Source organism: Aspergillus tubingensis (genome assembly GCF_013340325.1).
Source record: "Aspergillus tubingensis WU-2223L DNA, scaffold_7, whole genome shotgun sequence".
Lineage (NCBI taxonomy): Eukaryota > Fungi > Ascomycota > Eurotiomycetes > Eurotiales > Aspergillaceae > Aspergillus > Aspergillus tubingensis.
In genome coordinates, this window is record NW_023336281.1 from 761,828 (window position 1) to 788,767 (window position 26,940).

At 51.0% G+C, this 26,940-nt stretch overlaps 10 protein-coding genes across 10 annotated transcripts; 5 read left to right on the forward strand and 5 right to left on the reverse strand.

The window, feature by feature from the left end:
• Window positions 1-194: 194 nt before the first annotated feature.
• Window positions 195-3,515, reverse strand: AtWU_05223 (putative mitochondrial translation initiation factor IF-2; the record flags this gene model as incomplete). Its single annotated transcript, XM_035500333.1, has 3 exons — window positions 195-438; window positions 492-2,983; window positions 3,060-3,515. The coding sequence occupies 3 exons, from the start codon at window positions 3,513-3,515 to the stop codon at window positions 195-197; spliced, it is 3,192 nt and encodes a 1,063-aa protein (XP_035356226.1).
• Window positions 3,516-4,153: 638 nt separating this feature from the next.
• On the reverse strand, window positions 4,154-8,227 carry thtA (the record flags this gene model as incomplete). Its single annotated transcript, XM_035500334.1, has 5 exons — window positions 4,154-5,596; window positions 5,647-5,813; window positions 5,873-7,427; window positions 7,487-7,601; window positions 7,656-8,227. The coding sequence occupies 5 exons, from the start codon at window positions 8,225-8,227 to the stop codon at window positions 4,154-4,156; spliced, it is 3,852 nt and encodes a 1,283-aa protein (XP_035356227.1).
• Window positions 8,228-9,571: 1,344 nt separating this feature from the next.
• AtWU_05225 (TBC domain-containing protein) lies at window positions 9,572-10,941 on the forward strand (the record flags this gene model as incomplete). The annotated part of the gene is made up of 3 exons (XM_035500335.1): window positions 9,572-9,821; window positions 9,871-10,002; window positions 10,055-10,941. 3 exons carry the CDS (start codon window positions 9,572-9,574, stop codon window positions 10,939-10,941), a joined length of 1,269 nt encoding a protein of 422 aa, XP_035356228.1.
• Window positions 10,942-11,285: 344 nt separating this feature from the next.
• On the forward strand, window positions 11,286-12,390 carry AtWU_05226 (Yip1 family protein; the record flags this gene model as incomplete). Its single annotated transcript, XM_035500336.1, has 4 exons — window positions 11,286-11,330; window positions 11,389-11,440; window positions 11,511-12,216; window positions 12,297-12,390. The coding sequence occupies 4 exons, from the start codon at window positions 11,286-11,288 to the stop codon at window positions 12,388-12,390; spliced, it is 897 nt and encodes a 298-aa protein (XP_035356229.1).
• Window positions 12,391-12,850: 460 nt separating this feature from the next.
• On the reverse strand, window positions 12,851-16,354 carry AtWU_05227 (RNA polymerase I-specific transcription initiation factor Rrn7; the record flags this gene model as incomplete). The annotated part of the gene is made up of 13 exons (XM_035500337.1): window positions 12,851-12,937; window positions 13,049-13,159; window positions 13,403-13,583; window positions 13,711-13,717; window positions 13,805-13,840; window positions 14,277-14,714; window positions 14,765-15,151; window positions 15,203-15,341; window positions 15,395-15,500; window positions 15,557-15,801; window positions 15,865-15,974; window positions 16,075-16,165; window positions 16,250-16,354. 13 exons carry the CDS (start codon window positions 16,352-16,354, stop codon window positions 12,851-12,853), a joined length of 2,043 nt encoding a protein of 680 aa, XP_035356230.1.
• Window positions 16,355-16,940: 586 nt separating this feature from the next.
• AtWU_05228 (Eukaryotic translation initiation factor eIF-5A) lies at window positions 16,941-17,770 on the reverse strand (the record flags this gene model as incomplete). The annotated part of the gene is made up of 4 exons (XM_035500338.1): window positions 16,941-17,011; window positions 17,079-17,211; window positions 17,270-17,533; window positions 17,759-17,770. The coding sequence occupies 4 exons, from the start codon at window positions 17,768-17,770 to the stop codon at window positions 16,941-16,943; spliced, it is 480 nt and encodes a 159-aa protein (XP_035356231.1).
• A 511-nt stretch (window positions 17,771-18,281) lies between these two features.
• Window positions 18,282-20,498, forward strand: AtWU_05229 (putative GARP complex subunit (Sac2); the record flags this gene model as incomplete). The annotated part of the gene is made up of 5 exons (XM_035500339.1): window positions 18,282-19,142; window positions 19,194-19,488; window positions 19,543-20,327; window positions 20,374-20,409; window positions 20,457-20,498. The coding sequence occupies 5 exons, from the start codon at window positions 18,282-18,284 to the stop codon at window positions 20,496-20,498; spliced, it is 2,019 nt and encodes a 672-aa protein (XP_035356232.1).
• A 390-nt stretch (window positions 20,499-20,888) lies between these two features.
• Window positions 20,889-22,262, forward strand: AtWU_05230 (NAD(P)/FAD-dependent oxidoreductase; the record flags this gene model as incomplete). Its single annotated transcript, XM_035500340.1, has 3 exons — window positions 20,889-20,987; window positions 21,066-21,191; window positions 21,270-22,262. The coding sequence occupies 3 exons, from the start codon at window positions 20,889-20,891 to the stop codon at window positions 22,260-22,262; spliced, it is 1,218 nt and encodes a 405-aa protein (XP_035356233.1).
• An 817-nt stretch (window positions 22,263-23,079) lies between these two features.
• Window positions 23,080-23,859, forward strand: AtWU_05231 (uncharacterized protein; the record flags this gene model as incomplete). The annotated part of the gene is made up of 1 exon (XM_035500341.1): window positions 23,080-23,859. One exon carries the CDS (start codon window positions 23,080-23,082, stop codon window positions 23,857-23,859), a length of 780 nt encoding a protein of 259 aa, XP_035356234.1.
• A 110-nt stretch (window positions 23,860-23,969) lies between these two features.
• AtWU_05232 (FTFMHR domain-containing protein) lies at window positions 23,970-26,796 on the reverse strand (the record flags this gene model as incomplete). The annotated part of the gene is made up of 7 exons (XM_035500342.1): window positions 23,970-25,011; window positions 25,056-25,180; window positions 25,228-25,278; window positions 25,325-25,447; window positions 25,494-26,565; window positions 26,618-26,672; window positions 26,721-26,796. The coding sequence occupies 7 exons, from the start codon at window positions 26,794-26,796 to the stop codon at window positions 23,970-23,972; spliced, it is 2,544 nt and encodes an 847-aa protein (XP_035356235.1).
• Window positions 26,797-26,940: the final 144 nt, after the last annotated feature.

The following is a 26,940-nucleotide window of genomic DNA, read 5'->3' on the forward strand; positions in this document are numbered from 1 at the left end:
GCACATGTCTCATCAACACGGCAATGGAACTTGAAACCGCTGTACAATACCACGTTAATGGCATGCTGGAACCCGTTACCAAACGCCATAACCCCGCCAGGCTGTACTCAAGTGAGCGCCCAGGGTCTGTGATCGATGGGCCATGCGTAGGGCTGGGTTCGGCATCCGGGCTACAGATGGAACGGGTAAGGCGATCATGGGATGTCAAAGACAGGCTTGAGCTTCTTGACGAGACCCCATTCCTCCATGGAGACGTCGGAGCGGTAGAACTCCTTGAGGGTGTCGATACTGGCACGAGAGATGTGCGAGTACAGGGTGTCCTTGTCTTCGAGCTGACGACCGTACATGGGCTGGTTGCTTCCCTCGATCTTGACGGCCACGGAGGGTTGACCCCTCTTGCAGACCTGGATGGGCTTGTGATCACGCTCAATCGAGACACTGTATGCGTAATTAGTAATTGTAAGGTGGGGATAAAAGGGACAAAAACTTACACTCTACCAAGGTCAATGATTTCCTTAGCGCCAGTCTCAGGGTTAGCCTTGACAGCCGCAACAGGAGTGTGCAGACGCAGACTTCCTTCCGCGACATCAACACCAATGACGATGGGGTCCTTCTTGTTGAACACAGCCACGGTCTTGAGCACGCAGGGGAAGACAGCAAGCATCTTGCTCTCCTCCTTGCGGCGCTCCGTCAGCTCAGCCATGTGCTTGGTGAAGTCATCGAACAGGTGGTAGATGATGTCGGCAGTGAAAATCTTGACGCCAACTTCATCAGCATAGGCAGCTGCTTCCTTGTCCACCTTGACATCGAAACACAGCATAACGGCGTACTCCTTAGCCTTCTCCAACATGGTACCGGCCATCATGACATCACGCTTGTACACAGGACCGATAGAAATGTTGGCGACGGGAATCTTGGAGACACGGAGGAACTCGAGCAGAGCTTCCAGAGATCCAAGAGTGGAGGCCTGCACGCTGACACCACGCTGGTCCCTGGAGACCTTGCTGAGCAGGTTCTCCAGATCGGACATGACCTCCTCCTCAATGTCCTCCTCGTCGTCATCGGGTCCGACAACCATCAAACGAGAACCGGCAATGGCCTGTTCAAGGTCGTTCGCGGCAATCTTAACACCAAGGGCAGCCTTGACCTCCTTGTTGTGCACGTACTGCGACTTAAGACGCAGTTCCTTGAGAGGAGCCGGCGTCAGCAACGCTCGAATATTCGTTGATATAGGCCCGTTTAGACCACACAACACGATTCGATCACCCTCGCGGAGGATACCGTTCGACAAAACAACGTCAATGGTAGTACCGAGACCCTCAATGACCTTAACTTCAAGAACAGTACACTCAACCTCGGACAGGTACATCAGAGAGTTGGTCATACGTTCCTGGGTCAGAGTGGTCAACAGCTTGAGCATGTCAGGGATACCTTCACCGGTGTGGGCGGAGGTGGGCACGAGAGAGACGTTGCGGGCCATGGACTTGTTCTCGTAGAACAGCTCCGAGTTGAAACCCTGCTCAGCGAACAAGACCTTGGTGCGCTCCAAACGGGTGCGGAACTCGTTCTGAACGCCCTTGTTCTGCAAGGCCAAACTCTCCTGGAAGCCGTTGTTGTCGATCTTCTTCCAGCCGTACAGACGATCGATCTTGTTCAGAGCGACGATGAAAGGAGTACGGCGATCACGGAGCAATCTCATGGACTCAAGAGTCTGGGGCTCAAGACCGTGCATGATATCGACAACCAGAATGGCAATGTTACAAAGGGAAGAACCTCTCGAACGCAAGTTGGAGAAGGACTCGTGACCAGGGGTATCAATGATGAGCAGACCAGGGATCTTGAAGTCAAACTGGCCATCCTTGTTCACAACAGCAGTCTTCTGACGCAGAGCATCGACAGGGAAGTAAGTAGCACCAATCTGCTGCGTGATACCACCAGCTTCACCTTCCTGGACGTTTGTCTGACGAATCTTATCCAGCAACTTGGTCTTACCGGTATCGACGTGACCCAGAATACAGCAAATAGGAGAACGGAGGTTGTCCTTGGAGCGCGCGGCCATAGCCTCCTCGTGCTGCTTCTTTCTCCGCTCGGCGGCCTCGGCCTTGCGCTGAGCAATAGCCTTCTGTGCCGCGGACTGCTCCTCGTCCTCAGAGTCCTCGTCAGAGGACTCATCGGAATCTTCCTCACTCTCGTCTTCCTCAGCCTGCTTGCCGGCAGGCTTTCCGTCAGCCTTGCCATTGGTGGCGGGCTTCTCCTCTTCCTCGTCGCTAGGAGCATCCCAGCTGTCCTTCACTTCCTCGGCATCGGCAGCCTTCTCCCAGTCGTCGAGTTCGCTCTCCTCTCCGCCAGCGGCGGCGGCAGCGGCAGCAGCCTCAGCCTCAGCCTTGGCCTTCTTCTCTTCCTCCTCCTTTCTTCTGCGCTCCTCTTCAGCTTCACGCTGGGCCTTGGCGCGGGCAGCAGCAGCTTCCAGATCATCCTCCTGCTTCTTGGGTCCACGCTTCTTCCGGTTCTCGTAAACAGGGCGCTTCTTCTCGGCCTGGCCCTCTTCCAGACCAGCAACCTTACCGATACCAGCTGCAAGCATCTGCTGCATGCGCCGCTCATTGCGCTCCTTGGCTTCTCTCTGGGCCTTGGTGAGCAGCTTACCCTCCTTACGAAGCTGCTCCTTCTTCTCCTTCTCCTTCTCCTTCTTCTTTTGGCGGGCCTCTTCCCGCTTCTTCTCCTCTTCCTCTTCAAGACGGAGTCTCTCCTCCTCAGCGGCTTGCGCCTCGGCTAACAGGCGCTCCTCCTCTTCACGCTGCTTGCGGAGAGCCTCCTGTTGCTTCTGGATAGCCAGCAGGTGTGCAGGGATCTTCTTCTTCTTGCCACCGGTTTCCGGAACGGGGGCAGCAGCGGGGGCGGGGGCAACCTCTTCCTTCTTCTCAGGCTCGGCCTTAGCGGGCTGAGCCTTCTCAGCGGGGGCGGTGGTCTTCTTCTTGGCAGCCTAGAAATGAAATAGACCTATTAGTTCCACACGATCACGGAATGATGTAAGGGCTGCAAAAGCGCAAGAAACATACCTGCTCCCTCTTACGCTGCTTCTCACGCTCCTTCTTCTCACGCTCCTTCTCCTTCTTAGACTTCACACGGAAGCCACCCTCCTCCTCCTCAGCGGGCTTGGGTTCAGGCGCAGCAGCAGCCTTCTTAGGCTTAGCCTTTCCAGCGAACACATCGTCGTCATCGAAGGTACCCTCCTCAGGCTGCTTGCTAGCGAAATCGGCATCGCCGTTGGCCTCCTGAGTGGCATCCTCACCCTCAACGAAGTCGTTGGCCGGCTTTCCCTTCTTCGCCTTCTTGTTCTTGTTCTTCCTCAAAGCGGCGAGCAAACCACCACCGCCCATGCCAGCATCCTCGTCGGCAGCACCTTCTTCAGCAGCGGGAGCTTCGGCCTCGCCACCGGGAGCAGGGACGGACTCTCCGAGCTCAGCTTCCCAGTCCTCCTCTTGCCTCTTGTTTCCCTTCTTCTTGGGCGCCATATTGATAGGTGGAGGATTCGGTCGACCTCGCTTTTATTCCTTTAAACGGATATGTAGATGGAATTACCCTATATAGAAAGATTTAAACCGTTAGTCAAGTGAATATAACACGGTATTATGTGACCGAGCGACGTCGGCAGGCAATGAGGATGAATGGAGGTTGATGGTGGTAGTGCGCACTAACAATGAGGTATCAGCTTTCTCCGGCCCGCGCGATCTGCGGAAGGCAAAGAGTGGCGAAAGATAAGCCCGAAAAGAAAAAAATCCTTCCAAAGGGATCGTGAAGAATGGAAAGAAAAAGAAAGAGCGAAAAACAAGCAACCGTTTTCCCCCCTGGTGGTCGATAAAGATCCAAAGGTTGGAGACTCGATGAGGCGGGAAGGACGAGTTGCCTTTGGGGTAATAAGAATTTTGGGCCGGGCGTTTGGTGGGGACAATCGCCGGATTATTATGCGAGAGGCCGCCGGTGGCCCGCGCTCTTATTGTTCACGACTGGCACACAATAATCACCTTCGTACTATTAACTTGCTGGCTGCATTCAATTTGCGTCAAAAATTAAGCATCTATGTACACAGTACAATTCTATATATAGCATGCTGCCAAATTTTGTCCTTCACAACAGAAATTGTAGATAATCCCTAGACATCCACCGGGAGAATCCGCTGTAGCCATCTCATAACGCTCGCAACAGCATCGCTTGTTTCTCCCAGTACGTGTCTTGTCAATTCCGCAAATTGCTCGGGGACTCCCTGCTCTGAGCGGATTCCTGCAGCTGCCGGACCACCGAACGTCTCCTTACTTAGCATCTGCATTAGATAGCTAGACCCACGTATGAGCAAGCGGCTGAGAATGTCACCGTCAATATGCATTTGAGATGGCTGAGGGTCCATCAGCCCGACTGGGTTGCGCTGTCTTCTCCTCTTGGGAACGAATGGGCAAATAATAGGATCACGGATGCATAGGTCCTGCAGCAAGCGTAGAAGGCGCCACTCCTTCTCACCAATAGTCAAGAAACGATAAATTGTGCCATTCATCGCAGTACCATAGAATACCTGAGAGCTAGTGGAAAGCGGTGACTTATCAGAGCCAGAACTGAGCCTCATCACCGACGAGGGGAGGTGTGCTTCACACAGAGCTGTGGGTAGCATCTTGTTGGTCTCTGTCACACTATTCTCCGTCAAAAGGCTCACCCGCCCACCTCTGCTGGAGCATAGAATAAGGTTCAGCTTTCCTCCAATATAAACATGAGCGAGACCATCATGCTTTTGACGATCATAAGCATGAAGCGTTAGTTTGTCTTCTGTGGCCTTGAGCACCATAAGTGACTCCCTTGACGTGGTCATGTAGAGGTACGGCTCCCTGGCGGTTATGAGGACCGCCGGAGACAGGACGGAGTATCTAGCCGCTCGGACCCATCGAGTCTGCGAGAATTTTGGCTCCAGTGGCACGATTTCATGACCCGTCGATACCATCAAGGTGAACGCACCGTATGGTGCAATTGCGAAAACCGGACCCTCAAACTTGTGGATATATTTGACAGAGCATTCAATCCGAGACGGTTTCGATGGATCGCGGTATGCTTGTAGAAATATGACTCGGCCACGCTCTTGCTGATTTTTGCGAGAAGTCCCGATGACAATGAAATGATATTCCTCGTCACCTTTCCTGGGCGTCCACTCCAGTATGCAGCTGATCTTTTCTCCTGCTGCACCTTGAGGTCTCCACGGGTGGGGATCGTCATCCAAAGGATTTTCGAGGGAATCGATAAGCGAGTGTTGCATGTCAGGGTCGACAAACTCGATGAAGGGCCGCGTGTAGCGCTTGATGGGGTCTGCATCAGTGTCGTATTCTGTCTGGGAATAAACCACTATCAAGCTTTTGAGATATCGTGAATAAGCTAGTCTGCTAGCGCTACCGGGCAAGTCGATCCTCCTTGGAACAGTCTTCGTCCCCTGCTCCAAGGTACATATCATGAGCTGTCCGTCGGCGACGCAGAAAAGCGTGTTGGAAAGTCCATCCATTTCTTGACTACCAGAACTCGAGATAGAAAAGCTATGTATGCTTTTTGGGTGGTATGCAGGCTAAAGGGTGTTAGTATTAATGGTTGAGTTGACGAGCTCATGATACTCACATTATTCTGGTCGGTGACCCATATTCTCTGAAGAGAGTAATCGGCTTGTCCGCCGTTGCAAGATGCTTGCCAGAACCCTTGTCCACAGGTCAATAATGCAAACTCCCCCTTTCCCTGCACTTTCACCGATGTATGGCCTAGCTGTTGCGGCGTTACCTGGGTTAATGCTGCATACCAATGTGATCAGCATAGGGAACACGAATGTGTGTGACAGATCAATCCTCACCAATGGGGGCGTCAGGGTTCTCCCTGTCAAGCAACAGCCCGAATGGAACCAGGATACCGCTTCGCAAACCGCATAGAATAGTGCACATTCTCGGTGAAACTTTATCGGCCTTTCTAATGATAGCAATACTATCAATTGCTCTCGATATGTCGTTCTCACTCCCGACGTTGACAGTGGCTTCCAGTAAGAAAGAGATGCTTTCGGAGATGCGATACACCAAGACCCTTCCGTTGCTCGTGCCTAGAAACAGAAATAGGGACGAGTCAAGATTCTCCATGGTCATACAAACCGGCTCATGTTGAATTAACGAGGGTGGAGCTAGATCAAGCAACTGATGCTGGCCATCTGATGTGAGTTTCTTCACGTGAAGGTGTACTTCATCTTGTGTCCTAACAACAGCAGCGATGAGTGAGGCCGGTCCATCAACCGCAGCTACCGCAATAGTCTGGCCAGGATCGACCTCAAAGCGATAGCCCGGCATCTCTGGGGTTGTGCCAACGCAAATTGTCTTGTCTGTCACTTGTAAGATAGCTCCCAATACAGTGCATCCTGCTGCCAAGGTCTGTGTGCTAGAGTCAAGCCCGGACTCTGCCTCATCGATAGCACAAAGTTCTTCCCCGAAGTCAGCAGGCAAGTACAATAAAAGTGAGGACATAGGGTCAGATGTTAGAACAAAAACACCTCCGGTCGTGCCGTCTGGCATGGTCCATATATCTCTGGTTCCAGACAACTCCTCCAGCGCAACAATGAGCCCGATTTGTGCTTCAACTCCGTGCCGCAACTCAACTACTGCACCTCGTGAGAACGAAGAAGCAGAGCAAACAAAAAGGCGATCAGTTGCAATATCTGAGGGCACCGTGTCCTCACTTTTCACAACAACAGAGTCGGTGACAGGGGTCCAGTTCATAAACTTCTGCACACACCGCGGATGGTCGCGAGCCTTCTGGACAAATAGCCCTCCATCACCGGTGGTGCCCGCTGCAAGAAGTAGGTCACCACCTTCGTAGCCAATATCCAGAATGTCAAATGCTGCATCAACGTCACAGCACAGCTGGCCTAAATGTGCCTGATTCTCGAGCTCGCCGTCAGTGCCAATTCCTAAGTATGTTATTTCACCGTCTTCGCGACAGAGGTAAATGTCATCATGTTTCTGATTGTATAGCCAATTGCGCAATGGCCTTGCCCATCTGGTCCAGAGAGGTGACTTTTGAGATTCTTTCTCATAGACAGGGAGCGGGTATCTGCTGGGGAGTCTCTGAGGGTCAAGCTTATTTTGGTATACCGTTATCGACGTCGTCGTGACGAGCATGAATGAAGAAGTCTTAGTCAAGGGAATCAACATAGTGGGAAGCCTATCCTCCAGCGGCAATACTTTTTTGGTCACCCGTGGGGTAGCCTGGCGTAAAGACTCGTTCGCGTCCCATTCGTAGCAAACAGCTTGTGTCAACTGATCTTGAGCAATCAATAGTAGTAAAGTGATCTTGTCCCCGTCTTCAGATTTGGGATACAGAAATTCCATGGCAATTATATCGCCTTCAACGCGGAAGAAGCGCTCCTACATAAGTGACCACACAGGTTAGTCGCATTCAGTATCTAGAAGTAACCAGAACATACCTCTGCTATAGGGTCAAGTCTGTTTTGGGTCATCTGTGCTTGGATGACCGGCGGCCTCTTCAAGACGAAGATCCCAAAATAGTCACTTGAAGCACTAACTGCTACCGCACGAGACCTGCAACAACTCTCAGCCTATGATCATCATGGAAAGGTTCCTCAAGAGGCATACCTTGGTTCCACAGCAATATTCCGGCCGAATCGTTCAAAAGCACTGACATCGTTCGGCAGCGGCCGACGATGGTAGACAAATTGGCCACTCGCGTTCGAAAAGTACAAAAATACTAGCTCTTTCGAAGCAAGGCTAAGAACCAATATTTGTGGAGGAAGATCCTGGCGCAAGTCCGAGCTCGCGCGCAGTGTCGAATTGCTCGCCGCGAGCTTCATCTCCTCTTCCCAAGGCAATTCGGTGCTGACATTAATGACTTTTGCTGCCATGATACACGAGTCAAAGTCATTTTTGGTAGTGACCTCCTCCAGATGAACCCCAGATACTGCTTCTTTGATTTGCAAATGGCGCTCACCCACGAAGACGACATCGTTTTGGTCTTTGCTTCTGAGATGCGCAGGGAGAATCCATTGAATAATAGGACTTGATACTAGAGTATGCGACAATAGTCCGATTTTTGCCTGGGATGCAGAATGTATGCTTTCTGTCTCGATTTCCATCGAATCCCCACCTCCACCTGCAACGGTCGCTGAATTGTTTGCGGCTAATGCTGCACCGCTTCCTGATGTAGCCATGATAGCTTCTCTGATTGACTGTGAAAAAGAGGGCCCGTAAAACCACAGAGAGTGGTCCCTTGCCAAACGAAAGGATGGCTAGAGGACACGAAATGAGTAGAAAGAGAGGCGCGGAAAGAGAAAAGGAAAACGAAACGAAAGAGTAGAATAGCTGATCAACGGTGTCCGCAGCAGCTTTTCGAAGGATACCGGGTCCTACCTCCGTGGCGCTGAAATATTAGAGAAGAATGGGAGGGAAGGTCTCTCAAGAATATGGCTCATGAATTTTCATGCTTGGAGTAATATGAGAAAGCAATTTCATGACAGGAAAGTGCTGAGACACCAGAGGCGAAGGGAACACAGAGCGCAGTGCTACCATGCGAGTACAGATCAAAGAGGAATACCGTCTGTAGATTTAGACACCGCTATGCAAAACAGAAACCTAGTTGGAGCATTAGCAAAATATAATTTGTGGAAGACTTGTCACAGGACAAAGGATTTGGGACTTACACTCCAGTGATATCTTATGAAAACGCTTGCGGTGGTGCGAGCAATAAATACTGAGATGGTTTCTCAAAATACACAAACACCCTTTGGTTGTCCAGAAGCTTGTGCCTGACAACGAAACGCGTTCATGGGACATAGACAGCGGGGAAGTAGTATGTCGTATTAAACACGATTTCCGGCAGTGGAACCCAGCGGTTCGCGGGAAGGTCAATTGAATATGTTTGGTTTTAGTATGATGCCATCGGCCCACTATGAGGTTGCAGCATTGTCTGCAGCTATCTTTGTGAACCAGCAGAATTTATTTTGAATAAGACAGTTTTAGTTGCCTGCGAATCAATCAACAGCGGCTCCGGGACTCGTGAGGACCTCAGCCAGCCATGTAGGAAGTCTGGAGGGGCAGTGGATCGATCATCAAAGCCTCGCCTGCTCGTTCGGGCGGTCGGCGATACAGATCAAACCAAGCAAATCACAGATCACGGGACACAGACCTGATGTGTGGCCTGAGGCGGCTACGCGTCCGTTTTGGGTTTGGCCATGGCCGCAATCACCTCCGGCTTTGCATATCGCCTATGCTATCCCATAGGTATTTTGTTGCCTAGATTGCGGTCCTGTCGGTGAATCTGGAGAAGCCAGGGCTGGACTGGATCTCATAACCGGATTTTGAGATCCCCAAACGCAAGCTCTGATCCTGGCAAGAGGCTCGTTCATCCGTTGCATCCAAGTATAGACCACTCATTGTTAACGCTATACATCGGGATACAAATAAAAATTATATCGTCCAGTTGTTCATTTGGCCAAAATTGGGAACACGCAGGTTTTCACAGACAATTTCTTTGGAGTATACTGCCCGCCTCAACGATGGATCAGCCATCTGAGAATAACGAACCAGAGCACGTCACGGAGACAAATCTGGAAACAGAGCAGAAGACCGCCGCCGAGGCCGAGGCCCTAGAGGCAGAGAAACTCAAGAATGCGGAGCTCGAAAATCTCAGAGCCGAAAAAGAAACGGCAATTCGCCAAGCATGCGACTTGCGTGATATTGATGCATTAGTCTCATACGCTACCTCAGAAGGTGGCTTCCTCAATGATGATGTCCGGCGAACAGCCTGTGAGCGCTACCTTATACCAGTTATATACATTATCTGACGTTCGATAAGGGCCTATTCTTCTACAGTGTGATCGACGAGGACCCAATTTCGATTTCACGGGATGGGAACGTCTACCTGCACATATTGACGAAGAACAAGTTCAGCTTGATGTGAACAGGTCATTTGTCTACTACCCTGAATGTAAGTCATCCATTCAGTTGTTTTGGCGATTGGTGATGTCTAACTTGACTAGGCTCTGACCAGGAGCTCTCTATCAAGAAGGATGAGCTCTCCAAGTTGATCAAGCAAGTCCTGCGGTGCTTTCCCATGCTCTGCTACTTTCAGGGCTATCATGATATCGTTCAAGTCCTACTACTAGTGCTCGGTGGACAAAATAGCGCTGCTGCCGTGGCACAAATATCTCTTCTTCGGATAAGAGATTACATGTTGCCGTCACTTTCGCCAGCGCTGAAACATCTAGAGCTGATCCCTGCGATCATTGAGAAGGCAGACCCTGCATTACGACGTCACCTCGCCGAAATCAAACCATTCTTTGCACTCGCCGCAACTTTGACGATGTACTCTCACGACATCCAAGAATATAGCGACATTGCACGTCTTTTCGATTTTCTGCTGGCCCAGGAACCAGTAGTCTCCATATACCTCTTTGCAGCCATCATTCTCTCCCGCAAGAAAGAATTGCTTGAATTTTCAGTCGATGAAACCGATATGCTGCATTTTACCCTATCCAAGCTTCCAAACCCTTTGGATCTTGAGGGTTTGATATCCCGCGCGATGCAGCTTTTCGAAGCTCACCCGCCGGAAAGTCTACCATTTGGAGCCTGGAAGCGCATTCCAGAGTGTAGTGTGCTGAAATCTTCAAGGGATCTCGTCAGGATCCAAGGACCCGATGAAACAGTCGACCTCTTCGCGAAACAAGTACGGCATCTACGTTGGGAAGAGCGGAAGGAGAAGACCGTCGCTTTCTTGTGGAATCACAGACGGACCATCGGCTCTGTGGCTGTGACAATGTTCATTGGTGCTATGTCGTTCTGGATCAAGAAGAGGGGATTTGACAATACGATATGGGCGTATGTCAGTAGGTTCCATGGGGCTTTGCAGGCCCGAGGCTATCTTTAATCTTATGTGACCATTGGGAAAGACAAAAAGGCACCGGTTCAGAAATAGGGCTTGGGATTTTATGTACAAATATTAAAGACATGTTTAAAAAACATGCTAATAAGGAGAAAGTTAGTTTTACGAGACAAAGAACAGCTTCAGCACACAGAATAGACAGTAGAGGCGGACGCACAAAATGCGAAACACAGCCCGCGTCAGCCCGTGTTGAATAGATGGACAGTCTCCACATGGTGGCTAGTGCGTGGCTTTCCCGGCAGCCGCTGAGGTGTACTCTTGCATTCCCGCATCTCCCAGGAACCGAGAGCTCAACAACCACCCTTAAAAACGAACGTGAGCTGCCCAAGATGGCGAACCAGGGCTATGATGTGGTAGTGGACGTTGACGCCGAGGTAAGTCTCCAATAATAGTTAGCATCTCCGATCGCAGTATACTAACATCAATTTCCAGGGCGATCTCGGCCATACCGACCTCCAAGAAGACCTCGAATTCCACCGTTCCAGTAAGCTAGCTGGCCTTGAGCACAACCACCACCTCATCCCAACGCACACCTACTTACCTCCCCTTCTCAGACTTCGAAAACGACCAACGCAACGCCAAAGCCCAACAAGACTCTGCCCCCTTCCTCGGCGGCGGTTCATCGCGCGGCCGTGACCGATCCCCCGGCGGTACCCCCTCCAAGCTCAACTGGTGGTCAATCCACTACTACTCGCAATTCTTCGATGTAGACACGAACGAAGTCCTCCGCCGCTGCGTCGCAGCCATCTACCCGCGTAGCAACTTCCTCGACGTCCTGGAAGGAAACCCGGACCTCTACGGACCCTTCTGGATCGCAACCACCGTCGTCGTCATCCTCTTCCTAACCGGTACCATCTCGCAATGGCTCTCCAACAATGACGACGAGCACTTCGAATACGACTTTACTTTGCTATCCGGTGCCGCGGGCTTAGTTTACGGATATACAGGCATCATTCCCATTGCGCTGTGGGGTGCGCTGAAGTGGTTCGGCAGCTCCAGCGCGGACTTGGTTGAGTCGTGGGCGCTCTATGGGTACTCGAACCTGGTTTGGATTGCGGTCGCACTGGTTAGCTGGAGTCCTTTGACGGCGTTGAACTGGGCTCTGGTGGGTGTTGGCTTCGGGTGGACGGTCTTCTTCCTCCTGCGCAATCTGTACCCGGTGCTTAGTGCTACGGATGCGAAGGCTAGTAAGATCTTGCTGATTCTGGTCATTGTTCTGCATGCTGGGTTTGCGTTGGCGATTAAGATCTTGTTCTTTGCGTACGTGGTTCCCTCTTATTTCACCTCTTGTGGGATTATCTTACTGCGAAGGGTTGTGACTAATATGGGCTTATGTGCAGACATGGAAGTCCCGTTTCGAAGAAAAACAAGGACCACGATGACGACGATGACCACGACGACGACGACAAGCGACGGATGTTTGGTGGTTGGTAGAAAAGGTGCTAGATGTCGTTGCTGGTATCGGTGTGGTTCCCTCCGGTTGTTATACTCTTCAGTTGCTGTCTTTCCCCTGCGAGGGACCATGACATTTGCTCCGGCAGCATTATGTCATGTCATATCATGTGTCGACTTGCTGGTTTATGTTCTCAAGTGTTGTTATTTCTGATGTCGTTCCTGCCGTTTTGTCTGTTGAACGTTTTCCTTCCCACCAAGCCGTGCTGCATGTGTGTATGTGTATCTACTAAGAATGCGACGAGAGCTTTTTTTGAATTTTACAGGTTGTGCTTTGATTGCAACTTCTTCCCGAGGAGTCAACTATAGACATTTGACTTCGGCTATAAGTAATGATTCATCATTCCAACGCCATGTAGAAAATCTCCCACGTTGCAATCGTATCGTAACCCCAGCAGCACTTTTCCCCAGCAACGCAGAAAAACCGTAATAAGATAATCGTCTATTTGAGCTTCTTCTTGGGGCGGAGCTGGTTGGTGTGACCACACTTCTTCTTGCGGCAGTTGGTGGCACGGGGGGGAAGGCGGGCCTAATCGGGTTATCAATGTTAGTGGGGGATTTTTCGCTAGCCGGGACTCAAAAGAGGGGCGGGATCGAGTCGAGGGGTAAGGAAGTAGTATGGATGGATGGATGGACGTACGTAGCACTTGCGGCAGATGGACTTCTCGCAGTTGTACTTGGAGGCAAGAGCCTTAAGGGAGGGCTCGATGATACCACCACGCAGACGGAGGACCAGGTGAAGGGTGGACTCCTATAGTCGAGAAGATAACCCGTCAGTCAAACTATATCCCGAGTGATTGATGTCGCGTCGGATGCCGATAGTCGTGAAACGTCCATGAATGCGACCGTGCCGATGGAACTATCCCCCCTCCTCAAAACCTAGTTGCGTGTTGTGGTGCCCCAACCGACCCAAATCGCATCATGTTCGTAACCGACTATCCGAGCAGACGAATTCGACGTATAAGATATTTCGCGGAACCGGTTCATTTCATACCTTCTGGATGTTGTAGTCGCTCAGGGTGCGGCCATCCTCAAGCTGCTTACCAGCGAAGATAAGACGCTGCTGATCCGGGGGGATACCCTCCTTGTCCTGGATCTTGGTCTTGACGTTGTCGATGGTGTCGCTCGACTCGACGTCGAGGGTAATGGTCTTACCCGTGAGGGTCTTGACGAAACTATTGATCGGAAAGAAGTCTGGGTCAGTTTCCTTGTTTCATTCTCGATGATATTATTCGTGCCATCTCTTTCGGATTTCGGGCTGGGATTCGACGGGTGGTTGCCAGGGAACTTGGAATGACCTACATCTGCACTGCAAAGACGCGGAAAAAACGACATGTTAGCTTGCGACTTCAGAGGACACGCATTTCGCATTCACGAACGAAAAGGGTATACGTACTGGCTGCGGTTTTCGTTGTTGCTGGCTGACGATCGGCTGACAAGGTCGGTCGGATGAGGCGATGTCAATTTCACGATTTCTCGCTTAGCAAAGGTGGAACGGACCGCACGTGATCAGGGTTTAGGGCAGTCCGGCCGCGTTCGGGGCCTCTCCGCAGTCTCCATAATTAGTCCGTAGACTACTACTACTTTTACATCATCCATTTAGCATCATCCATACGTTGGAGGCTGCCCGTGGTCCGTGGTCCGCGGTCCGCGTTTGGTTATGCTTTTATGATGCTCGACCCGACATCAGTGCTCAATGATGCAAATCAGCCTTCCTTCAAATAATGTTAATTTGCAGGGAAAATATAACCTCAAGGACTAACAGTATAGGATGTTTCTATTTTTGATACTTATATACTACTTCAAAGACGGGACCCAATTGGCTCAGTTCCCTAGTATATATGATCGCCAAGCTCAACTTAAGTCACCATCCTCCAGCTCAGACATGCTCTCTTCATCATTGTCTGGATCCGCACTGGAGTCCCGAGTGAATTCCATGCCCATCGATCCAAAGTACTCAACCCGCCGCTGCTCTTCAAGCCAGCGGTTGATTTTATTTTCTGCTTGTGATACAGCCCTAATCAATGTAGATAGGGAAACACCGGCTACCTTGGCAGCTGTCTCGTAGAAGGACCTCGCAGTATCCGGAAGGTCAGATTCGGTCCGATACCGCGTGTAGGAGCATCCCGGCCGTGGGGTCTCCAGGTCATTATCTGCAATGACCTGTCTTGATCTCAATTGGCTGGTGGACGCCTTGATCAATCCATCAAGAGCTTCCTCATCTGTTATGTCTGGAGTAGGAGCTGTGGTCTGGCTGTCTCCAGCACTTGGACCAGTCGGAAAGAGATCTGCGAGGGGATTTGATACTGGAACATTGTTCAGCACTGAGAAGGGAAAAATGTGGCATTGTTCATACCTTTACTTGGATCGAGCCAGCTATTCTCGTACCAGTTCATATACTCGTCGAGCTGGGATGGCGTCATGCTGAAGACGTCTCTCTCAGTCACCAATATCTCCTTTCCCTTGCCAAGCTGACCCGCAGGCGTCTCTCGATTGTCATAATGCCTTTGTATTTGTGACCAAAGATTCCAGTCGATCACTTGCACTGTGGGCTCTTCAACAGTTGTGGGATATCGTTCAACATCGTCAAACGGGAACAGAAGCTTGGTGGTGATGACAACCAGAGCGACTAGTTGCAGCTCGGGCAGTTGGAGTGGCCTCCTCCTTCCAGATATGCTTGTAGGGTATTCAAAGTCAAACCCTAGAAGATGCTGCAACTTCTTCGCGGCGGGGTGAATATCCACTGCAAGTAGGTTAACGAATAGGCATGATTGAAGACGGGGGCGTCGCATACGAGGAAGCGCAAGTCTCTTGACATATTTATATAACAGGACTGGCCAGTTCAAAGATGGGAATTGCATGTTGAATTTGTTATGATAAAGCAGCAGAAGGTCTGAGACAGCGCCATGAAGGTGCTCGGCTTGGAGTAGCCTCTATCATATAGTCAGACACGACCATCTCTTCCTAACTTATCATAGGCACTCACCGTTGTCTCAAGTATCGAAATAAACTCTTGTGGCAGTTTATCCCTCATATCTCGAGGGATAATCTTAACAATCCTGATGAAAGGAACATCACCACGCATTACCATTCTAAACATTCACTTAGCCCTTGCAAGATCCAAAGTGGTTCATACTTGACTACTCACCCATAGATATCCCCAACACCCACTGGGAGCCTCATTAACAGGGCGCCTAGATAGCACAAAGCAATGCTATCAATAAGGCGAGGCCATGTCGCCTGCCTTCCTCTGAACCTGGTGTCGTCGGATCCATCCAGGCCCGAGGTTACCTGCGAGCTGAAGAACTCAGGCTCCTCATCCTGTTCTGAAGGATCATTGATCTTCTCGGCATACGTCTCCAATCGGAGCGCCCAAAGATCGCGAACGACAGACTATGCGTGCATCAGTGAGCCATTCATTAGTGGTTTGCCCAAGGGGGGCTATGTCATGCATACCTCCAGCTCGGACGGAAAGCCGCGGTGATGGACCAGCGCGTGACATTGCTTCCAGAGGATCAATTGGTAGACTTGCAGAAATAGACTATAGGCCTGGCGTCCCCGGTATGCTGCCTGATATTAGCCGATGTGGAGAGCGCGTCACCTCCAAACCATGATGGTAGTATGATGGTGGTGGTTGTAGTTATAGTAGGTTGGAGGCTCTCTTACTCTTTTGAGACTTCTCCGCTGCAGCCTTCTTTACGCGACTTGTCCGGCCTTGTGTGTTAAAGTCTTCGGGATCTTCTTCGACTTGACGTCCCTACGCGACAAATGGAGAATGAGTGGGCTGATCGGTCGCGTGCGTAGAATGAGTGAGGGGCGGGAGAGAGGGGGAAGATCAGACCTCTTGTTGATGACCCCGCCTGCAGAACCAGAGGCCATTATCCAGATAATACCGTCGTTCACGGCACCCTTCCTGCCCGCAAACCCCTCGGGTGATGTACTCCATCCAGGGCAGCGCTCTTCATTCTTCCTTGTCCAAAGGTTGTGGAGGAACAGAAGGCCTGGGTCTTCCGGAGCGGGTCAACGCAGCTACCAGAGATTTGTTACCAGTCAGATTTTTCTACCGTTGATGCAGGACCCCGAAAAAGTAATATCCGCATGCGCCTTATCGCCCACTGCGTAGCCTTTAATTCTTGCGATAAGGTTGGTACTTCATTGTTTCCGTAGATTTCATGCAGGCGTCTCTCAGAATATCGAATCTACACTGCTACGCTGCTTATCTCGTCTACGAATGACATTTGGACATGATAGGTTGGGAGAAAGGTAGTTAATTTTTTATTCGTCAAACTATCGTGAAAGTGCTGAACTCAAGAACTGTTTCTCTGACAAGGCAGGATTTATGCTGCCAAATTAACGTGACCATCATGGCCAGCTCAGCGTATACCCAAGGCTAAACAGACGGATATAAGAGTACGTGGCGCCGCAGCTGCCCAAAAGGCCGTATCATCCACCTGACCAAGGGCAAAGCCGAGCGAGGCTCTTCAAATACACCATGGATGACAGAGCAGTTAACGGTCCATAGACACAATAATTTAGTTGCCCTTGGGAGCCTCCTTGACATCCATGCAGACCTGCTCGCCCATGGAGGACAGGATGGTGACGTCTGGAAAGGAAATTCGTCAGTAACCATGCCAACAGCCACTAATCCAAGATGAACGGGTGTTACTCACTGCAGTCCTTCTCCTCGTCGTGGAACATGCGGCGGATACGGTCGCCAACCTCACCCTCGGGGACCTTGACGTCGTCCTTGGTGTTACCGGCCTCATCCATCAGGGAAAGGAAGTCGTCGTCAGTAACGTCAAGCTATAGCTGTGTTAGCGTGTCAAGTTCATCAAGACCGTACATGTTCCGAACTACTCACGAGCTGGTATTCCTTGCGGTAGACGTTGGGGACATCCATGTTGTGGGTGGAGGGGGACAGATCCTCAAGCTTCTTCTGGGTGAAGATATCGATGGCGACGATGTGGACCTTGGCGTGACCGTGCTTGCCAGTCTTGGAGGTGGACATCTCAACGATCTTGCAGGGGCGGCCCTTGATGACAACGTGACCGTTCTTGCGCAGAGCAGAGCACTGCATGGGGTAGGTGGCCGAGGCGCCGGCATCGGCGGACTCGAAGGTCTCGTGCTATTGAGTGTGAAGATTAGCGAACTAGCCCATGATCAAGATGACAGACGATGGTCCAAGAGTGTAGCGAAATATACAATGTCTGCAGGAACGAGGGGGGTTGGGTGGGGGGCAGCGATCGAGATGCGAGGCCCCGAAAACACCCAACCCAACCGAGCAAGCAGGACGAAGATAGGCCGCAACTGAGTAGACCGGGGAGTTCGCAGAAGGAGAGTTAGCACCTACCTCGTCAGCCATGGTGATGGATTTTAGGGGGTATGAGGTAAAAGGTGAAAGGGAGAGGTGAGGAGGATGTTGGAATTGAGGAGGAGATTAGAGGAAAAGGAAGAGAAAAAAGCGAAGGAAGGACGAAGAGGGGGACACAGGCGAAAAGAAATCGACAAATGGACTGCGAAAAAAAGGCACTGGTTGTGGCGGGGTTTTGTGGTCGCTAGTCCCAGTCCGGTCTAGTCTCGGACAAACCACGTCCGCGGTTGCTGTAGTTCGCCGTAGCATCTCGGCCTGCTATTCCACGTATACTCCTAATCACTATAGTAGTAAGTAGTAGCTATCTACTAGTTATCCTCTTGTCAACTTATCAGCCTGGTTACGGTCTTCACCTTCGTCTTCTCGAATGTACGCAGCCGTATAATATCTCCCAGTACCCACCTGTGTTCTGGGAGAACTTCCCTCACCTCTCCACTTCACCCCTCGATGAACCCGGGGAGCTCTCCGCTATCCGCACGCTTCTCCGTGTCGGCCTCCCAAGATGTGGCTAGACCGCATTTCGGGTCATGCGACGCCCTCCGGTCCCCAATTCGATAGTCGCAGCAGCTCTCCCTTGCCTCGAAGGACCTCATCTCGCTTGGCTCCGACTCAGAACAATCGCCCCGCCTCCAGTCGCCAAGGTTCGGCGTTGTCTCTCTTGTCGACTCCGAACGACTCATCTACTTCCCTCGCTGCGACTGCGCGTGAAGGCTCCTCGCCTAAACCGAGTGCTGCACGACCCCGCCCATCCGATGTTGCTGATCCGCTCGAGGTTTTGAATGGGATCATTGGAAAACAAGGCAAAACAAGAGATAGCTCTCCAGCGTCCGTCGCGGAAGTGAAACCCTCGGAGCTTGTGGAGGACATTGATTTCCATGGACTCAGCCTGGAAGACTTTATCGCGGAAGAAGAACAACCTAGAAGAGCCTGGCAAAGTGATGTCGGCGCCCAGACCATCCAGCAGTTCGAGAAGGAAAGGGACAAATTCCAGGACCTGCACTCGGCAATCACTGGCTGCGATGACGTCTCCAAGTCAGTTGAAATGTACTTGAATGACTTTCAGAATGAATTGGGAGCCGTATCAGCAGAAATAGAGAGTTTGCAATCTCGTTCGATACAGCTGAATGCGATGCTAGAGAACCGACGGAATGTTGAACAGCTGCTTGGACCTGCTGTGGAGGAAATCAGCTTGTCTCCGAAGACCGTGCGATTAGTGGCGGAGGGACCTATTGATGAGAACTGGGTCAAGGCTCTGAACGAGATCGAGACTCGGACGGCTAGCATCGAAGCCAAGGCCTCAGGCACCAATAGTAGCAAGTCTATCGAAGATGTGCGGCCTCTGCTGGGTGATATCAAGAAGAAGGTACTGCTTCCGGTATAAATTTACTTTACAGATTGACTAACAGACATGCAGGCAGTGGAGCGGATCCGGGACTACCTGGTGTCTCAAATTCGAGCCCTGCGATCTCCGAACATCAATGCACAGATCATCCAGCAGCAGCGACTGGTTAAGTTCAAGGACTTGTACGGCTACATATCACGAGCCCACCCCACTCTCACGGGAGAAATCACCCAGGCCTACATCAATACGATGCGATGGTATTACCTGTCGCATTTCACAAGGTATCACCAAGCACTCGAAAAAATCAAGGTCTATCCGAGCGATCGGAATGAGGTATTAGGAGGGGATCCATCCTCACATAAAACAGGTGTGTTTGGGCTTGCTGCTCAGTGCATGATTTGACTGATACTGACTAGCACAGGTAATATTGTTCCCGGCGGCCGAGCTGGTTCTGCGGCGCACGACCCCTTCTCTCTCGGCAGGAGAGTCGACATACTTAGGGCAGGTAATCAAATGGCAATATCTTCCTACTTGGCAGAGGAGGACAATGCTTTCCACGGACTCGAAGTCCCTTTCCGAAACTTCAACCTTGCTCTCCTAGATAATGTTTCCGCCGAATACTCGTTCATGACCGAGATGTTCTCCACATTGGGCTTCCAACAGATATCTCGCAAGGCCGTTGAGATCTTCGAACCAGTCTTCACCCTTGGACAGGCCCTGACCAAGCACCTGATCGAGCAGACTACAGATGCGCTCGGAGTTCTGATCTGCGTGCGATTAAACCAGCAAGCCGCTTTCGAATTGCAGCGGCGCAAGGTACCGGTGGCCGACTCCTATGTCAACGGAACCAACATGCAATTGTGGCCTCGGTTCCAAGTCATCATGGACACGCAGTGCGAGTCCCTGAAACGGGTAGCAGCGAACACCGGCCGTAGTGCGGTCTCCGCATTGTCTCTTGCCGGAGGAGACGATCTCAACAAATCATCTGCACCTCATTTTCTCACTCAGCGTTTTGGACAACTCCTGCACGGCATTTTGGTGCTGAGCAGTGAAGCCGGGGATGACGAGCCAGTGGCCAATAGTCTGGGCCGATTGACCACAGAGTTTGACAATCTTCTAGCAAAGCTTAGCCGGGTTGGCGGCGACGCCAAACGGAGGGAGAGGTTTCTTTACAATAATTACTCACTTGTTCTGGCTATTATTAGTGTAAGTCGATGTGGTCCGCTGCGAATGCTGGTGCTGACCGATGCAGGATACCCATGGCAAACTAGCCACCGAACAGAAACAGGTACGTGCCACATTGCCAATTCAAAGGATCGAACTAACAGCATGCAGCATTTAGAAGACATGCTCAAGAACGTAGGCAAGCGTGGCTAATCGATCGACATTCGTCGATAGACCCGCTGGGTTGGTCTGAATCTGCCACTGTATATTCCATAGCCTGAGATGGCACGCCCAAATAGTCTACTGTACGATAATATGATCCATAGAGGCGACCACCCCATATAGTTAGAACATAAAGTATTTCAATCAGATACCCCTGAATCAGCATACGAAATCCATGTTCCAATCTTCACCAACCAAGTATCGGGCCAGGAACATCCCCGAAGATAACGATAATAGCAGAGCTTATCGGCATCGGCACCGACGCCGACTCCGCCCGTCGTGGGGAACAACCACCACTCAAATGCTCCTCCTCACCCCAACAACCCACCCCCGTACAATGCAGGCATTGTCTAAATGATCCCACGGAGTCACACAACCCCAATGGCCACTCGTATTCTCCGTTCCATTCCCAATGGCCGCCTTCTATCGCGGCGCGCCTTCTCCAGTACTGCCGCCTCCAGGGCCGACGTCACACATGCGGTAACCAATCCCTACCAACACCATCTATCTACGTCCTTGCAGGAAACACAAACAGCAATCTAACACACTACTGTCAAGGTTATAGGCGCAGGGGTCGTCGGACTGGCAGTTGCGCGCCAACTAGCCATGAAAGAGGGCACATCGACGATTCTACTAGAGAGACATGACGCGCCGGGGACGGAGACGAGTAGTCGCAATTCAGAGGTAGCTTTCCAGACCCCAATTACACCAATGCAATTATACTCTCAAGAACAAAGCTAAGTGATGATCTCACAATGATAGGTCATCCATGCAGGCCTCTACTACGGCGCCGACACCCTGAAAACCTCCCTCTGCATCAAGGGCAAAGAGCTCCTGTACGCACTCTGCGCCCAACACAACATCCCACACCGCAACACCAAAAAATGGATCGTCGCCCAAACCCCAGAACAATGGGAAGCCTGTCTGCGCGTGCACGAACACGCCAAACGCATCGGCGTCCCCACACGCATCCTGGGCCAGGAAGAAGCACAGCGGCGCGAACCCGAAGTGCGCGCCCTGGCTGGCATCGTGGAGAGCCCGACAACCGGCATCATCGACAGCCATTCCTTAATGACCTATCTACAAGGAGATTTCGAAGATCGCGGCGGAGACTGTGCGTTCATGACACAGGTGACGGGCATTGAACCCCTCCCTGCTAGTGAGGGCGGCGGATACCGGATCAGCGCTGTGTCAGCGGACGGGAGCGAGACGACCATCACAGCGGAGACGGTGATCAACAGTGCAGGCAATGGGGCCTGTGCGATCAATAACATGGTGATGCCGGCTGAGCGGCATCGAAAAGCTTATTTCGCCAAGGGGACGTACTTCTCTTACTCGGCTTCCACGCCGAAGACCTCGGTGCTGGTGTATCCGACTACGTTGCCGGGGACGGGCGGGCTAGGGACCCATTTGACCCTTGATATGGGCGGTAGGATCCGGTTTGGGCCGGATGTCGAGTGGGTGGAGGATCCAAGTGATTTGAGGCCCAGTCCGGCAAGGTTGCAGCAGGCGTTGCCGGAGATTAGGGCGTATTTGCCTAATGTGGATGTTGAGGCGATCGCTTTGGATTATTGTGGGATTCGGCCTAAGTTGGGGAAGGGAGGGGCGGTGAATACGGGGAAAGGGTTTCAGGATTTTGTGATTCAGGAGGAGGAAGGGTTTCCTGGGTTTGTGAATTTGTTGGGCATTGAGAGTCCTGGGTTGACGAGTTGTTTGGCCATTGGGGAGAGGGTGAGGGATATTTTGTATGCTTAGATAGTTACTACTACTTTCATGTATATAGTAGATGCAGACTTGGGTTGCGTACATACTACGGAGGATATACATAGTTTGTATATCGGAGTGGAGCATGAGTATGAAACACGCAGACAAAGAATACCACACAAAGTCTAGACAAGCCTACAAGGCGAACTTGGCAGTCCATCATCGAACAAAAGACCTCACATAACCAAGGTCGATCAAGTCTTGTTCCGCAGGCTTAGCATGGCTGGAACTCCATCAAGGACGACGCGTTGGACTCCACCTCTGATTAAGCTTCTCCATCGGCTACGTCAAGACTTGTGGCAGATAGATACATACCCTTCAGACATAGCATATTTTGCACAGTATTCCAAGTAGAAAAACATTATTTTATTTCAAGGGAGAAGAGTGTACCTGGACTGACAGATCACATTATGTTTCTATTTCAGTCAAAAATAGTAGAATGATGGGGAAATGTGAAAGAATCTAGAATGAACAATCAGCGAGGAGTTACCCGATACGGAAGGGCGGGTTGGGAGGTTGTTTGCCACGCCTTTTGCCAGCAGATCCCCGATCCCCTCAAAGTCCAGACCCGGACTTGGATCGACGGTTACGCGTGTTCGATACTCTGAGTACTTATATGATATGATATTCTTTCCTTGGTCATTTTGTAGTTCGATCTATATTATCATGCTTTGTTTTACACTACGTGAAAGTTGGAACTGTCTACTTTCTTTACTTACTTCATACTTCTCTCTTCACCTATACTTCTTTTTCATCAAGTACTACATCTACTGATATCTACCTACTATATACTACACGCTCATCCAATATGACCACCCATCTACAACACCCACCATATTCTCACCATCACACCTCTTACAACCCCTACCACCCCTACACTATCCCCAACCACGCCAACACCCACACCCACACCCAAACCAAGAAACAACGCTCACGTCCAAACCGACGCCAACGCCAACACCCCACCCCTTCTTCTTCATCCTCATCCAAAAGCAGCAACAGCAACCGCTGCTTCACCTGGCTCCTCCTCCCCCGACAAAGCAACACACACATCGCCAAAAACCGCTCTTCATTCAGCAGCTACCGGCGAGCACCATGCAAGATCGCGAACCAGCGGGTGCTAGGCGTAGGAACAGTGCAGCTCCGGGTGCAACGGGCACCGGACGATTCGCGCACGAATACCCTTGTGCTGCATGACGTGCTGCATATGCCAAATGCCAGGTGTAATGGGATTAGTGTGGCGAAGTATACGGGGGAGAGTGAGGAGGAGACGGCGTCGGAGGGGGGCAGTAGTGCTGGGGAGAGGGCGGTTGTGGAAGAGGTTGAGAATGGGGGTGTTGTGAAGGTGAAGAGTGAGAGGGAGGATGGGGAGGGGTTGTGGTTTGCGAGGGGGAGGAATTTGAATAATGAAGGTGAAGATGGGGATGGGGATGATGGGTTGAGGGTTGTGTTGGCGGGGGAGAGGAGGGATGATGCTGGTGCTGCTGGGGAGGGTGCTGCTCGTGGTAAAGGGATCATGGGAGTGGTTGCGTCGAAGGAGGAGTTGGAAATGTTGAATGAAAGGGTTAGGAATCGGTCGTGGGTATAACCTAGTACCCTATTCGTGGGTTATCATATTGTACATATATTGGTATACATGCTGTCGTATTCATAAATGAGATCGTAACGCAGTTGATGGCTTCACTTCTGGTGTAGTGGTCATTCCACATCCATTAGCACATCGCTCATGATATGCAGCACATACGAAAACTTTCGTACGCTCCACTTCCCTGTATCCTTTAGCAGTCCTGCGTAGTCGAGTAGAACGCGGCGGGCTGCTTGATAGCCTCCCTGGATGGGAACACCGCGTAGGTATATCGTGCCGCCGTTCCGAATAAAATTCATCGCAGGTTCTTCAGACGGCGGAAAAGATTGGCCTTCTTGAGGCTCCATGAAGCTGGTGAACCCCTCAATGCCCACCTTTTGCCAATCAATATCATCGAAAAGCTCGATGGAGTGTCCACCTTGCTGCATCTCAGAGGTACTTGGCACCATGAAGACGTAAAGACCCAGCACTAGTGCTGCGTAGAAAAGGGAGAATACAGAATGGAACATTGTATGGTCTGATGCCTTCCTATTCGTCATGGCTCGGTAGATGTGTGCTGCATGCAAGCAAGCTCGTCTGGCAGCCGGTGTTTGCGACCATGCTGCAATGTCATCGAGTGCTTTTCGGGCAGGGCCTGGGCCAGAACGGCCAGCTGCCATGTCGAAGATTTGGGTGTCTGCTGTTAGCGTCATGCACATATTGTGCCACATGACGGCTGCGTTTGGATTGAGCCGGTCCAGCACATCGCCATATTTGCTTGTTAGCTGGAGCTGAAGTGATGGCAGACATCTTGCACGCCCGTCCATGGCATATGTATTGCAGGGGGCGAAGGGGTAGCTGGCACGATTTGAAAGAAGTCGATAGTATGCTTCTGAAAGCCTCGACTGAACCATTGCTAGTACTGCATACATGCAGAAATCATCTATCGGGCTGCGAAGTGTTGGAATGTCGACATTCTCCGATGGCATCAGTATCGTAGGCATCAAGCTGACTTTGTCACTACCGCTTAGCTGCATCCAGCGCGTGGAAGTTGTAGCTCGAAAGAGCGCTTCATCACACGGCAGTATCAGTTGAACAGAGTCTGGCACAATAATCGGACTCGTAGACATGAACGATGAGTACCAAGAGTCGAGCAGCAGTAGTCCAGTTATGAGCCTGTGATATCAGCGGATGCTCTTCTGAGATTTTGTGCAACTCACCGTTTTACTGATTCTACCTTGCTCCAGGCTTTCCACCGAGTCTCAGTATTAGGGATAGCGTCGAACAGGTGCGTGTCAAGCACCTGCCCTTCCCTAGCCGCGAAGAGTCCGTGCCGCTGTGCGATCTAATGAAGTGTCAGCCGTATTCTATGGCTCTGGTTGAATGGCATACCGATATGAGATTAACATAGAGCATTTGGCACTTTTCGAGATGTTCCTTTTCCTACAGAAATTAGTATAACTCAATTTCTTTCTCAATTAAAACTTACTCCTGTCATGGCAGCCAAATTCAAAAACAGAAATGCAGCTGCAAAAGTGGACACGGTGGACAAAGAACCCTCGACTCCAACTGAACACTTGGCTAATTCTGCTGTAATACTTCCAAGCGTGGACTATAGCATATTAGCAACGCACACTGCACATAAGACCTGATCATACCGAGAAGTTGTTGACAACGAAGCTTAACGTGCCTTTGGTTCCCAACAGGACCATGCCAATGAGACACATGGCATAGAGCAAGGATGGACGGGCGTCTTTTGCAGAGAATGTTGGGATGTGGATAAACGGCACCAGTGGGTGAAAGTCGCGGAAGAACAGATCTAGTGCCATATCCAGAATTTCCGCAGGAGGAAAATTGGAATTGCGATGTGGTTGGGTAAAGGGCGAGACTGCAGTAACCTCAGAAGAACGCATCTGAGATTGACCTTGGCTCTGGTTGAACATTGTGTAAAGACGCTGCCTGCACTCTTCATCGACGCCGTACCTCGACCCCTGCAGGTAACCCGACGGGGCGCTGGAAGAGTGGGTTGGCCTGAAAGCGAACACATTGTCCTGTTCGCTGTAGGCTACATCATGCCATAAGCTGTTCATGAGCCGCCCAGTGTTGTTGGATGGAGCAAGCCAATAGCGCTGAACACGGGCAAACCGTTCAGTTGGAATACTACTTCCAGAGCTCAAGCTCATGCTATCAATAGATGGTCGTGGTTGCTCTGAAGAAGCAACGGTCTCCCCTAAAATGCCGAGATTAGAATTCCCCCTGAGGTCGATTGATCCTTGCTGCGAGATCGAGTCCCCTTGCGGCTCCAGCCATAATTGCAGTATGTCGTTGTGCAATGGATCAAGAACTGTCCCTCTGTAGCATTGCTGGTCCGGAACAGGCACGTCATTCCAGCCAAGGTAACCTTGATGCTCATTTGCCATGATCTGACTAGCTACTGGTTCAGTGCGAGGTTGATGAGCAGATACGTTGGCAAGAAAGTCCAAGGAAGTCGACTGCTGATCGAGAGCCGCGGACATTGTAAAATTGTGAGGTGCCGACGAACCATGCTGGAGCGGGCGAGCACTCTCCGCACCCATACCAAGGACGTAGTTCTGATTTCCCGCTGTCATAGTTGATGGTCGATGAGCAGGAGCTTGATTGGTAGGTGTGGCAGGAATACCAGCACCTGGTTCAACCGCTGCATTGGCAGCTGGTTGATTATGACCCCTGGCATGGCGGCTTAGGACATCACTGCAACAGTGTTAGCACGTGCAGGAGTGAAAATAGCCCACAGCTTCGATACCTTCGTGAAAATCGCTTATGACAGACACTACATTCATAGGGCTTCTCCTTGGTATCTACTAGTCGTCAGCAGGATGCAACCATATGCAGGTCGGTTGACTTACGTGAGCGTTCGTGGCGCTTAAAATGTTCCGTTTTCTTGAACCGTCGATCGCATATGGTGCACTTTCGCAACACCATTATGGTGTTATTGAGGTTTTTGGCAGAAAAGAAGAAATAAGCCGTTAATATTTAGCTGGACATGGTGTGGTCTCTCACTATTTCTTAGAAGAAGAAGAAGAAGAACGGTGATGTGAGGGGAGTGCATCGCAAACATAACCGGCT